The sequence below is a fragment of the Hippocampus comes genome, unplaced genomic scaffold (genome assembly GCF_001891065.2).
Source record: "Hippocampus comes isolate QL1 unplaced genomic scaffold, H_comes_QL1_v1.1 scaffold118, whole genome shotgun sequence".
NCBI classification, from domain to species: Eukaryota; Metazoa; Chordata; class Actinopteri; order Syngnathiformes; family Syngnathidae; genus Hippocampus; species Hippocampus comes.
Window position 1 is genome coordinate 1,612,377 of NW_017805461.1, and position 11,919 is coordinate 1,624,295.

Consider the following 11,919-nt stretch of genomic DNA (forward strand, 5'->3'; position numbering starts at 1 on the left):
TATAATATATACAACTTAAGTCCATTGGCGAAAATTCCCAGAGCCTCGCTGATGTGTTTTAAATGCGGCTCAGTATTGACTCGGATATAGCTTATATTTTGCTCATGAATGTTACACTAAAGTGAAGAGAAAATCAGTGAACCCTCACCATGCACAGGAAATATGGAATATCTATCTATCTATCTATCTATCTATCTATCTATCTATCTATCTATCTATCTATCTATCTGCCACAAGACGGTGACAACACACACACACACACAAAACAGAGAATCATAAAGCATCAACATCATACATCTAGCTAGTACACAATAATGCACCCATGTTAAATATGTGACTCTAGTCCGGTGAAAGATGGAGAAAATCTTTCATCCCAGTCTAGGTCATTTTATAGTAAGTACATTTCCTGAATTAATGTTCTCCCTTAAAATTACATGAAATTAATGCCAATCTTTTCTCTTTTTTCCATTTAGTGAGAATACACATTTATTTACATACAACAACAAAATTAAAGGTAACTAAAAATAGAGTAACAAACAAATATGCAGTGTAAAAATGCAAATCAGCAGCATTGAAACATTTCTAGCACCGCCTGGGAACTTGTTGCACCATTGGTGAATTTTTGACTACAATTGGAATATTTTGAACTTGTATCCCGGACGAGGAGAGAATGTTGTTAAGCTAATTGGTACAATATTCAGCACATTCTGGGAGGTGAGGAACAGAGAATTATTAGTCTGAGAATCTTATTTTGAAAAGACCACATAAATGTTGTAACTATGCTCCTTTCATTTTGTGGACAAAAAGCACGGCGCACTACTCGCATCAACTTTGTGCTTCCATTACAAGAAACCACCAGAGAAGATTTGCCACAGAGATTGAGAGCAGTACATGAACGTCATCCCTGCAACCGCTTCCCAGACATGACCAATCAACTCACACTTTATCCAACCATTACATTCGCGTCACAGTTGCCTGGAGAGTTAGGCACAAGGATGACCCAATTAAAAGGCGACAGTTGCTGCATTCCCTTCTAGGATGCTACATTACCCAATGTCCCACACATGAAAAAAATAGAACCAATAAAAGATTGCATTGTATGGCCTGCAACATTTATTGTTATCTGGCACAGCTGTAAATGTATGTATTCGGTAGTTAAATTATTCAACACATACGCAACATCATTTCATCCATCCGTCCATCCGTCCATCCATCCATCCATCTATCCATTTTCTACCGCTTATCCGGGGTTGGGTCGCGGGGGCAGCAGATTTTGCAAATAAGCCCAGACTTTCCTCTCTCCAGTCACTTCTTCCAGCCCTTCCCGAGGAATCCTGAGGCGTTCCCATACCAGCTGGGAGACATAGTCTCTCCAGCGTATCCGGGGACGACCCCGGGGCCCCCTGCCGGTGTGACATGCCCACAACACCTCACCAGGGGGCATCCTAATCAGATGCCCGATCCACCTCATCTGGCTCAATTTGACGTTCATCAATATTATTAGCATATTTGACAGAAATAGCGCATTTGCGCAAAGTTAAACGGATGTGAAATCACACATTTATGTGATTGTTGGTGAAGTAATCACTAATTATATGTAATAGGGTGCGCCTCTCCTAGAGGAGGGTGCCATGTTTCGCCGCCATCTTTCTGCTATGTATACCTGTACTTGAAGGAGGCAAACTAAGCGAACATAATTCTGCAACATCATGACTACCGCATGTGTAACAAATGCACTTACTCCATCACTTGAGGGAATAGTAGAAGTTGTCTGCTGTTGACCAATATATAGATAGATATACACACACACACACACACACACATCTGGCTCGATGGCATTATCCCATACTAAGATAATTCAATGACAGTGCCTGAACCTCGTTTGCAATATGAAAAATTTGCTTTCAACATGGCTGGGTGGATGTCATGTGTCTACAACCATTCATTTCTTGTTGTGTGAAGTTATTTTTGCTCTTGTGTCAAATTAATATGGTAGAATATGACTTTCAGTACCCTGTCTGTTGCCCGAAGACAGCTGGGATACGCTCCAGCTTGCCCGCAACCCTCGTGATAATAAGCGGTTCAGATATTGGATGGATGGATGGGATATGACTCTCATTGGAAAAATGATAGCTCTAGGCAGCAATGTATTTTAAGCTAATGACACAGAATTCAAAATCTGAAGCAGAAATACGTGATACATTAATTTACTGTATGTGGCAATTAACATAAACTAGTCTCAGTAGAATGCATTGGTAAGTTACACCTCTCTAGATTGCAACTTCCATAAAATGCATGTTTTTCAATTATTTACCTCTCTACCAGTGTCAGTGAGTACTGAGCATTATGACTTTAAAAGGTATAACTTAATTTGTCATTACGTTGAAGAGCCAGATGAAAACACACCTGTGTTGTTCTGCACATAGAAAAGCCCAAGTTACCAGAGAACTACACACAAGAGACGTGGCAGAAGCTGAAGGAGGCAGTGGAGGCCATTCAGAACAGCACATCCATCAAGTACAACCTGGAGGAGCTCTACCAGGTAGTGCATCCCATCTTACCACTGATCGCTCTTTCCTCTTCTTCATATGCCTAAACCTCGTATTGTCATTTATCCCTTCTGCAGGCCGTTGAGAACCTGTGCTCCCACAAGATCTCTGCCAAGCTTTACAAACAGCTGAGGGCCGTGTGTGAAGATCACATCAAGGCCCAGATCAATCAGTTCAGAGAATATCCTTTTTTTCACAAGACAGGCCTATTACAGTTGCAAGAAAAAGTATGTGTACCCTTTGAAACTACCCGGATTTCTGCATAAAATGAACATAAAATGTGTCCTGATCTTCATCTAATTCAACAACAACAACAATAGACAAACTCTGTCTACTTGAACTAATACCACACATAGTTATATGTTCTCATGTTGTCACCTTCACAGTGCGAGGTGGAAAAAGTATGTGAACCCTTCGGCGAATGAACTAATTGGAGTCAGAAGTCAGCAACCTGGAGTCCAATCAATAAGACGAGATTGACGGTGTTGGGTAAAGCTACCTTGCCCGATTAAAAAAAAACACCAGTTTGTAGTTTGTCATTCTCAAGATGATATGATGAAGTCTGATATCAACCATTCCTCGCACAAAAGAGCTGTCAGAAGACCTACGATTAAGGATTGTTGACATGCATAAAGCTGGGAAGGGTTACACAAGTATCTCTCAAAGCCGTGATGTCCACCAGCTCACGGTGAGACAAATTGTCTATAAATTGAAAAATTTCAGTTCTGTTGCTCCTCTAACTAAAAGTGGCTGTCCTGTAAAGATGACTGCAAGAGCACAGCGCATAATGTTCAGAGAGGTGAAGAAGAATCCTCGAGTGTGAGCTAAGGACTTACAAAATTCTCTGGCACATGCCAGTATCTCTGGACGAATGTACAATACGTAAAACACTGAACAAGAATGGAATTCATGGAAGGACACCATTGAGGAAGCCATTGCTGTCCAAAAAAACCCATTGCTGCACGTTTGGGATTTGCAAAAGATCTCCTGGATGTTCCACAGCACTACTGGCAAAATACTCTGGGGACAGATGAAATCAAAGTTGAGTTGTTTGGTCGGAACTCACAAAACTACGTGTGGAGAAAAAAAAAAAGTCACAGCACACCAACATCATCATCAGCATCCCAACAGTGAAGTATGGACGATGGGGCATCATAGTTTGGGGCTACTTTGCTATCTCATGGCCTGGACAGGTTGCCATCATCAAAGGAGAAGTGAATTCCCAAGTTTACCAAGACATTTTGCAGAAGAACTTAAGGCCATCTCACCACCAATTGAAACTCAACAGAAGTTGGGTGATGCAACGGGACAATTACCCAAAGCATAGAAATAAATCAACAACAGCATGGCTTCAACAGAAGAAAATACGGCTTATGGAGTGGCCCAGTCAGAGTCCTGACCTCAACCCGGTAAAGATCCTGTGGCATGACCTCAAGAGACCAATTCACACCCGACATCCCAAGAACATTGTTGAACTGAAACAGTTTTGTCAATAATAATGGCTAAAAATTCCTCCTGATCATTGTGCAGGTCTCATCTGCAACTCCAGGCAACGTTTGGTTGAGGTTATTGCTGCCAAAAGACGGTCGACCAGTTATTAAATCCAAGGGTTCACTTACTTTTTCCACCATGCACCGTGAATGTTTACGTGTTAAGTTCAATAAAAATAGCGAACACAGTTTGTGTGGTATTAGTTCAAGCAGACTGTCTATTGTTGTGAATTCGATGAAGATCAGAACACATTCTATGACCAATTTATGCATAAATCCAGATAATTCCAAAGGGTTCACATACTTTTTCTCGCAACTGTAAATTCATTGAGTGCATCATTAATATCGTACTAATCTGACATTAGCCTTAATGCCATTCTCACGGGTGCCCTGGACAGTGTGCTTTTTCTGAAGAAAATTGACAAGTGCTGGCAAGATCACTGCAGACAAATGGTAGGTTTTAATGCAATGACACATGCTCTTTTTACTTCACTTCACTTAAAGCTGCTTCATACATTATAAGATAAGAAAACCTTTATTTGTCTCACAATGGAGAAATTCCCAATTTACAGCAGTATGTGGGCATTGTCTGTCATCACATTCTGTTCAATTACAGTGGTTACAACACTGTACATTCTAGAACAGTTTTTCCCATTGGAAATATTTTCAAGTTGATCTGCTCCAACGTAGTGGTGCACCAAGTGCTTGTACCAATACCTCACTCTGAATTTTAGGGTAAAAACTAATGTGATATCATAATTTCTAACTACCAGTACCTTATGGTAATATCGTGAAGGCGCTCCAACTCCGTGTCCGACTCTGTGAGAGAGCTGGCGCGCAACGCCTCAGTGGCTCCACAGAAGTTGGCATCCCTTCTGTAACACGGGTCATGGTAAATCCTTCCCGTTTAAAAAAAAAAAAAAAAACATCATAAATATCAGAGTCCAGATGTGTCCTTATCCACATTCATGGCCAACTATCACGATTAGCTTTTTATGAAGAAAGGACTGTGTGTGAGCAGGCTTCCTGGGCCTCCCCAATTCACGGAAGCATGGGGCTACGCTAATTCATGCATTGGTGCAGATGGAATTATCAACACTGTTAGGTGCTGTTGTAAAACACAATATATACAGGCTGGTTGGGTCTCAAACTTTCAAGTGATCACAATATTAAAATCTGGAAACATTAATTGTGTGTGTGAAAGTGGGTTGATGACTCTTGGATCACTCGTGCCATCTGGCAGATGCTTATAATTGAATATTTGTCTCTTTGTAATATACTCAACCTTTGCGGTTCATCTATAATATTGTTTCTTAACTTTTATTGACCTTTATCGCTAATGTCCAGTTTTGATTGACACTGACAGATCTATTAATTGAACAATGAACTTTATTTTGGTGGTTATTAGAGGCGTAGAACACGGAGAGGTCTTTCTAATATTTTGCATGTACCGAACTAAATAAGACTAAGTAAAAATTAGGAACACCTCTTGGTATGAATTTCTGTTATATTTTAGTTTAATCCTGATGGTGAGCAACTTGGCACATATGCCTCATCGTCGAGGGGTCCCAGGTTGCAATCTCAGCTCACTCCCTCCTGTGTGGAGTTTGTATGGTTTCTCGATGCTTCCTGCATCCCAAAAGCATGTCCTTGAGGTTTATTGAAGAGAAATTGTGAAAATTTGTTCCCTGTGATTCACTGTTGAACTGTCCAGGGTGTACAAGTTCTGTTGCCTACAACCCGAATGAGGAACGGAGCGATGGAAAATTGCTGGATTTGTTTTAATCCAGATTTACTTTGCTCCACAGATCATGATCAGGGGTATATTTTTATTTTTGGACCGCACCTATGTTTTACAAAACTCTATGCTGCCATCCATTTGGTGAGTGATCAGCGACCAATTCCCTTCTGCGAACCTCCAATGAAGCGCCTGCTCATAAGCCTGTTTATCTTGTGTAGGGACATGGGTCTGGAGCTCTTCAGGTTCTACATCATCAGTGACCTGAAGGTCCAGAGTAAGACCATCGATGGCATTCTGCTGCTCATCGAGAGGGAGCGAAACGGCGAGGCCATAGACCGCAGTCTGCTGAGGAGCCTGCTGAGCATGCTCTCGGACCTGCAGGTAATCCAACTGTCCAGTATTGTTGTACTGATGGCGCATGTCACCTTTTGGCAGCTTCTCTCCGTCATCGTCTTCTTGACAGATGACTTTAGTGAAAGTGCTCTGTGCTCTGACTCTCATAGATTTATCAAGACTCCTTTGAGCAGCGCTTTTTGGAGGAGACAAATCGCCTGTATGCTGCAGAGGGCCAGAGGCTGATGCAAGAACGAGAGGTGAGCTCTGTGACTGTATTCTTGTCAGCATGAAGAACTGGACAAACATGACACAAATCTGTATTTGCTCAAATAGTTGACAGGGTATTTATTTGTGCCAGTTCAGGTGGTGTTTGGGGCAGACGTCTACTGGGGCAGGATGCCTTGATTTGGAATAATTTTGGAAATATAATACGCACTCTGGGTGTATTACAACTTACGTTGACAAAATGCAACTAAATAGAAAGGAGTACTCATTGAAATACTTGATATTCACTGTTATACCACAGAATATTACTGTAGTACATCACAATAGTCTTCTGTTAAATGTTTTAACCATTAATGGTACTTAATTTATAATATGATTTTTGTTATGTTAGATTTAACTTACCGGTATCGTCATTTAAATTATCATCATTATCACCATCAGTCTTCTTTCCTAGTTATTTGAAATAAATCACAACCAGTTCCTTCACGACAGGGATACCTCTGTTTCATATGTGTTAAACCTTCAGAGTAATCATCGAAGTACCTAAAATTGTGTTTTACCACAGAATATTACTGCAGTACATCACAAGATTCTTTAATTATAATTGTAATCATTTTATTCCACATAAATTTCATTATTTTAGATTTGACTTCGTCATTATCACCATCATCCCTAGTTTTCTTTCGGAGTTGGTTGAAAGAAATCAGACCTGCCTGGAGTTCCTTTGGACTGGCATCACCAAATTTAGTTCACTTCCTATCAAGAGCTATTTTACAGTAAATCTCACTGCTCGGCCATCGTTTGCTTGCAGGTACCCGAGTATTTGCACCATGTCAACAAACGCTTGGAGGAGGAGGCGGACCGAGTCATTACCTATCTAGACCAGAGCACACAGTGAGTGTTCCACTTCACTTTTGCCAGTTCATTCTGATAAAATAAATGGAATAAATAAAAGCATGTCCAATCATTCTTTCTTTGCATTGTAGAAAACCTCTTATTGCCACAGTGGAGAAGCAGCTTTTGGGTGAACATCTCACAGCAACTCTGCAAAAAGGTAAGCAGTAGCTAAAATGTGAAAACTATGACTTGCTCCAATACACAGATTACCTAAAACAAATATTTAAATAAAAACCAAAAGCACTTTTTTGAAAAGAGGTTGGATAAACGAAGCGTCAAAGGGCAAGGATGTTTGGCACAGAGGAGGTCCCAAACACAGATTTGTTTGCCTCACCGCTTGCAAATGCACAAGGACAAGAAGCATACCACAAGCAGACACAGCCAAATGTGGCAAGACAGCACCGGAAATACACAACACCAACCAAAGTCTTTGTGTAGATTTTTATGCTTTACCAGATGCTGCTAGGTTCTCGTTAGACGGGAATTTCCTCGATATGATCGAACGAAACGTAGTGTTACTTTCCCATGAGTCACTGAGGCAAAATGCCACAAGTGAAACAATTTATACCCAAACCATGTATCGAGGTGGGCAAAAAAGAGTTTTTATTTTAAGGTCATATCTCCCAGCCCTACTATTCTAAGTTACTGTGACATTACCCATCACAGCAGTCAGACTGGATGGAGTCTTTATTTTGACTGGATGTGAATTTTTGTTGCAGGCTTGACGCACCTGCTGGATGAAAATAGGATTCAGGATCTGTCTCTCCTCTATCAACTCTTCAGCCGAGTGCGAGGTGGCGTTCAGGTCCTCCTGCAACACTGGATCGAATACATAAAGGTACATGTGGGTTTCCATTTTGTGAATATGATGGGTGATACTGTGATCTTTGTTCTGAAAGTTTGATTGTCAGAACATACTCCGAACTCATCCTGCAGGCTTTTGGAAGCACAATCGTGATCAACCCTGAAAAAGACAAAACTATGGTGCAGGAGTTGCTCGACTTCAAAGACAAGGTGGACCACATCATCGATGTATGTTTCATGAAGAACGAGAAGTTTGTGAATGCAATGAAGGAGGCTTTCGAAACATTCATCAACAAGCGGCCAAATAAGCCCGCAGAGCTCATAGGTGAGATTTTCTGAGATTTTAGTTCAAGTCCCTAACGTCCACTTCTTGTTTTTAAATGCTGTTTTAATTTCCAGCCAAACATGTGGATTCTAAACTGCGAGCTGGAAACAAAGAAGCAACAGATGAGGAATTGGAAAAGATGCTGGACAAGATCATGATTATATTTAGATTTATCTATGGTAATAATTAAAAGCCGTTCTAACAGTGATGGTGTTTCCCCCTTGCGGTCATTTATGATTACCGGTACATGTCGTATTTGCTTTCCTTTAGGAAAAGACGTTTTTGAGGCCTTCTACAAGAAAGATCTCGCCAAGAGGTTACTGGTCGGAAAAAGTGCTTCTGTGGATGCTGAAAAGTCAATGTTGTCCAAACTAAAACATGGTAAAAAGAAAGAAAGACAAAAAGGATGCTAAATGAACAATTCCAGGGAGGGAATTTGGAAAGAGATTGACTGTATGTTTTCATCCTAGAATGTGGGGCAGCATTCACCAGCAAACTGGAGGGGATGTTCAAAGATATGGAGCTTTCTAAAGACATCATGGTGCAGTTCAAGCAGGTAAGAATGCACATATAGGTCCGTTGTTTCCCGCAGCTAATTAGCTACAATGCCCCATTACAGTGAAAACCGACAGGGAAAAAAACTCGTCATTTGCAAATAGGCTGTTCGCATGCTCAGTTACCACAGTGCTTACGTTTTTCATTTAATTATATTTATGGCCTAGAAGATATGTTGTAATTATGACTTATCTATAATGTTAGCGAAGCTCAGTGATAGACCAAGGCGCATTCTGCCTTGCATACAAATTCGGGTTATGTTGTCACCTTCGAACCTCATATATTTATTACTGAACATCGTCATCTTCCCCCCAACCATCCACTAGAAGACTAAATGCCTCACCAAAGCATGTCCTTCGACTGCCATGTCTTATTTCTTTCAGTATATGCAGTGCCAAAACATTCCCGGTAACATCGAATTGACTGTGAACATCCTCACAATGGGCTACTGGCCCACTTACATCCCCATGGAAGTGCATCTGCCTCCTGAGGTGAGCAAATATTTAGGTAATGGCCGTTTTATAACCTGATGTGTAACAAAAGTGTTGCACTGAATGCCTCTGTCCAGATGGTGCGCCTGCAGGAGATCTTCAAAACCTTCTACCTGGGCAAACACAGCGGCAGGAAGCTGCAGTGGCAGTCGACGCTCGGCCACTGTGTCTTAAAAGCAGAATTCAAAGAGGTCGGTCCTTTATTCAGGAACACCCCAAAATTCAGACAATAAGCCATGACTTTTTCCCCCTCAACTTTAACCCCCGCGGCTTCTTCAAACATTTGTTGTCACTAATAAATGTTTGAATTTCTTAAAGTAATTGACGATAGTATATATGGTCAATAGGAGGTATTTCTCAATGTAATTGAAGCTAGATGCGCGCAAGCACACTTTGCGCCTCTTGTCTTGCACTCTTAATCCAGGAAATGGGCATGTACAGTGGAGTTTATTGCCACATTGCTAAAACACCGACCATTTAGTCTGTCGGCCAATCAGATAGCAGTAACTTCACAGCCCTGCTTGGCCTGCATTTTGGAGCCACCTCGGAAGAGGTTTTGAAAAGCAGTTCCATTGTATCTGCATGGCCCCGAAAAAGTGGAGTGGAAAAGCGACCAATCAAGGTGGAGAAAGGCTGTTTAAGTGTAAAACCGGTAGAATGGAAAATCATCTTACATACCAGATTTACCGCTACTCTGATTAACTTCTTATGTCAACTCTAATGTTATGTGTCACCCCAGGGGAAGAAGGAGCTGCAGGTGTCACTTTTCCAAACACTAGTGCTGCTGATGTTCAATGAAGGAGAGGAGTTCAACTTGGAGGAGATCAAACTGGCCACAGGAATAGGTATGTTTGGTTTAGCCAACAACCTGTTGTTGCGTCCCTGTGATTGAGAGCGACTGTTTGACAGGTGTCACATTCTTTGCAGAGGACAGTGAGCTGCGTCGCACTCTGCAGTCACTGGCATGTGGCAAAGCGCGTGTCCTGACCAAAATCCCCAAAAGCAAAGATGTGGAGGACGGTGATAAGTTCTCTTGCAATGACGAATTCAAACACAGGCTTTTCCGCATCAAAATTAATCAGATCCAGATGAAAGAGACGGTACAGCTTTTTGGTCTCATGCTCACAGGGTCGTCAGTGGGGATGTCGGCAGTGAACTCTGAAGTTTTTGTGTCACTGCAGGTGGAGGAACAGGCCAGCACCACAGAGAGGGTCTTCCAGGATCGACAGTATCAGATTGATGCTGCCATTGTGCGCATCATGAAGATGAGAAAGACTCTGAGCCATAACCTTCTCATGTCCGAGGTGTACAACCAGCTCAAGTTCCCCGTCAAGGTGATTGGGCCTTTGGTTTGGGGAAGAATGCTGCAAAGCAAACAGAAGTGCTTTTGCGGTTTATTTGCACTAAATGTTTCACTGATTGTCCAGTTATCAGTAGCTTTCTGTTGGTCAATACTGGACATTCCAGGTTTTGTTATTTCTTATCACTCGGTTAGCTTTTATATAGGTTAATTCAGGCTAATTCAGCTTTACGAGACACTTCTTTAGATGCATCTCCACAAACAATTCAGATCCAACACGGGGTTCTCGGTTTAAAATTGTATCATTCCTACGGCGGCAACGCAATCCAAATTTGTACGCAAGACACAACGCATAGTAGAGTATCAGTAACCTACTCCAATGTAGTAGAGTCGTACATTCAGAATTACAATTCACATTTTTATGAAAAACATTTCTTGCCCGAAACACAAATGTGAACAGTCGAATGAAGATAAGTACAGCAGTAACCGAGCATGCCTTCTTGTGCCGCATGACAACGTATACTTCGACCAGGGGTCGACAACCCAAAATGTTTAAAGAGCCATATTGGAGCAAACTAAACAAAAAACAAATATGTCTGGAGCCGCAAAAAATAAAAAGCCTTATAATGAAGGCAACACATGCTGTATGTATCTATACGAGCTATATTAGCCTGCTATCAACATGCTGTTCCTCTGCTCTGCTTTTTCACACAGCCTGCTGACCTGAAGAAGAGGATAGAGTCTCTCATTGACAGAGACTATATGGAGCGTGACAAGGAGAATCCCAACCAGTACAACTATGTGGCTTAGAGAACAAACTAATAAAATGTGAGGAGAGAACGAGGTCCAGATGGTCATGAGTGATCCACCTCTATGAACCTTTTTGCCCCAGTGGATGTTAACATTGTCATCGTGAACCCAGCCACAGACGAGCTGAATGGATGCCGCTCCACAGGATGTTTGTCGGGGGGGGGTCTAAAGATTGTGTGGACTGCACCTCCATCAAAAGAGAGTTTTGTTCCATATTTCTCAGTGCCTCCGAGCTCATTGGACAAAGGATGCACACATACACACGTTTGCTTTTTTTTTTTTCTCCAAGCGACAGAGAATATTTATTTTCAAACTCAAGAGTCTTTGTCCACACTTTGAAACATGCTCTTTGTTATCGAGTCACTTTTTCCATTTTATCTTCCCTCCACCCCCCCC

At 41.6% G+C, this 11,919-nt stretch overlaps 1 protein-coding gene across 1 annotated transcript in view; it reads left to right on the plus strand.

Moving 5' to 3' along the window:
- The window catches only part of cul4b (cullin 4B), a 13,066-nt gene extending 1,180 nt beyond the window's left edge, over nucleotides 1-11,886 (plus strand). The window contains exons 2-20 of the mRNA XM_019874784.1: nucleotides 2,427-2,542; nucleotides 2,627-2,730; nucleotides 4,423-4,492; nucleotides 5,848-5,921; nucleotides 5,999-6,161; nucleotides 6,284-6,373; nucleotides 7,153-7,235; nucleotides 7,328-7,395; nucleotides 7,958-8,076; nucleotides 8,175-8,367; nucleotides 8,442-8,546; nucleotides 8,638-8,748; nucleotides 8,838-8,923; nucleotides 9,306-9,413; nucleotides 9,491-9,604; nucleotides 10,153-10,258; nucleotides 10,341-10,513; nucleotides 10,595-10,747; nucleotides 11,428-11,886. Coding sequence (XP_019730343.1) covers nucleotides 2,427-2,542; nucleotides 2,627-2,730; nucleotides 4,423-4,492; nucleotides 5,848-5,921; nucleotides 5,999-6,161; nucleotides 6,284-6,373; nucleotides 7,153-7,235; nucleotides 7,328-7,395; nucleotides 7,958-8,076; nucleotides 8,175-8,367; nucleotides 8,442-8,546; nucleotides 8,638-8,748; nucleotides 8,838-8,923; nucleotides 9,306-9,413; nucleotides 9,491-9,604; nucleotides 10,153-10,258; nucleotides 10,341-10,513; nucleotides 10,595-10,747; nucleotides 11,428-11,523 — 2,132 coding nt within the window. The 3' untranslated portion in view covers nucleotides 11,524-11,886. The remainder of the gene's footprint in view (nucleotides 1-2,426; nucleotides 2,543-2,626; nucleotides 2,731-4,422; nucleotides 4,493-5,847; nucleotides 5,922-5,998; nucleotides 6,162-6,283; nucleotides 6,374-7,152; nucleotides 7,236-7,327; nucleotides 7,396-7,957; nucleotides 8,077-8,174; nucleotides 8,368-8,441; nucleotides 8,547-8,637; nucleotides 8,749-8,837; nucleotides 8,924-9,305; nucleotides 9,414-9,490; nucleotides 9,605-10,152; nucleotides 10,259-10,340; nucleotides 10,514-10,594; nucleotides 10,748-11,427) is intronic.
- The last annotated feature ends 33 nt before the right edge of the window (nucleotides 11,887-11,919 follow it).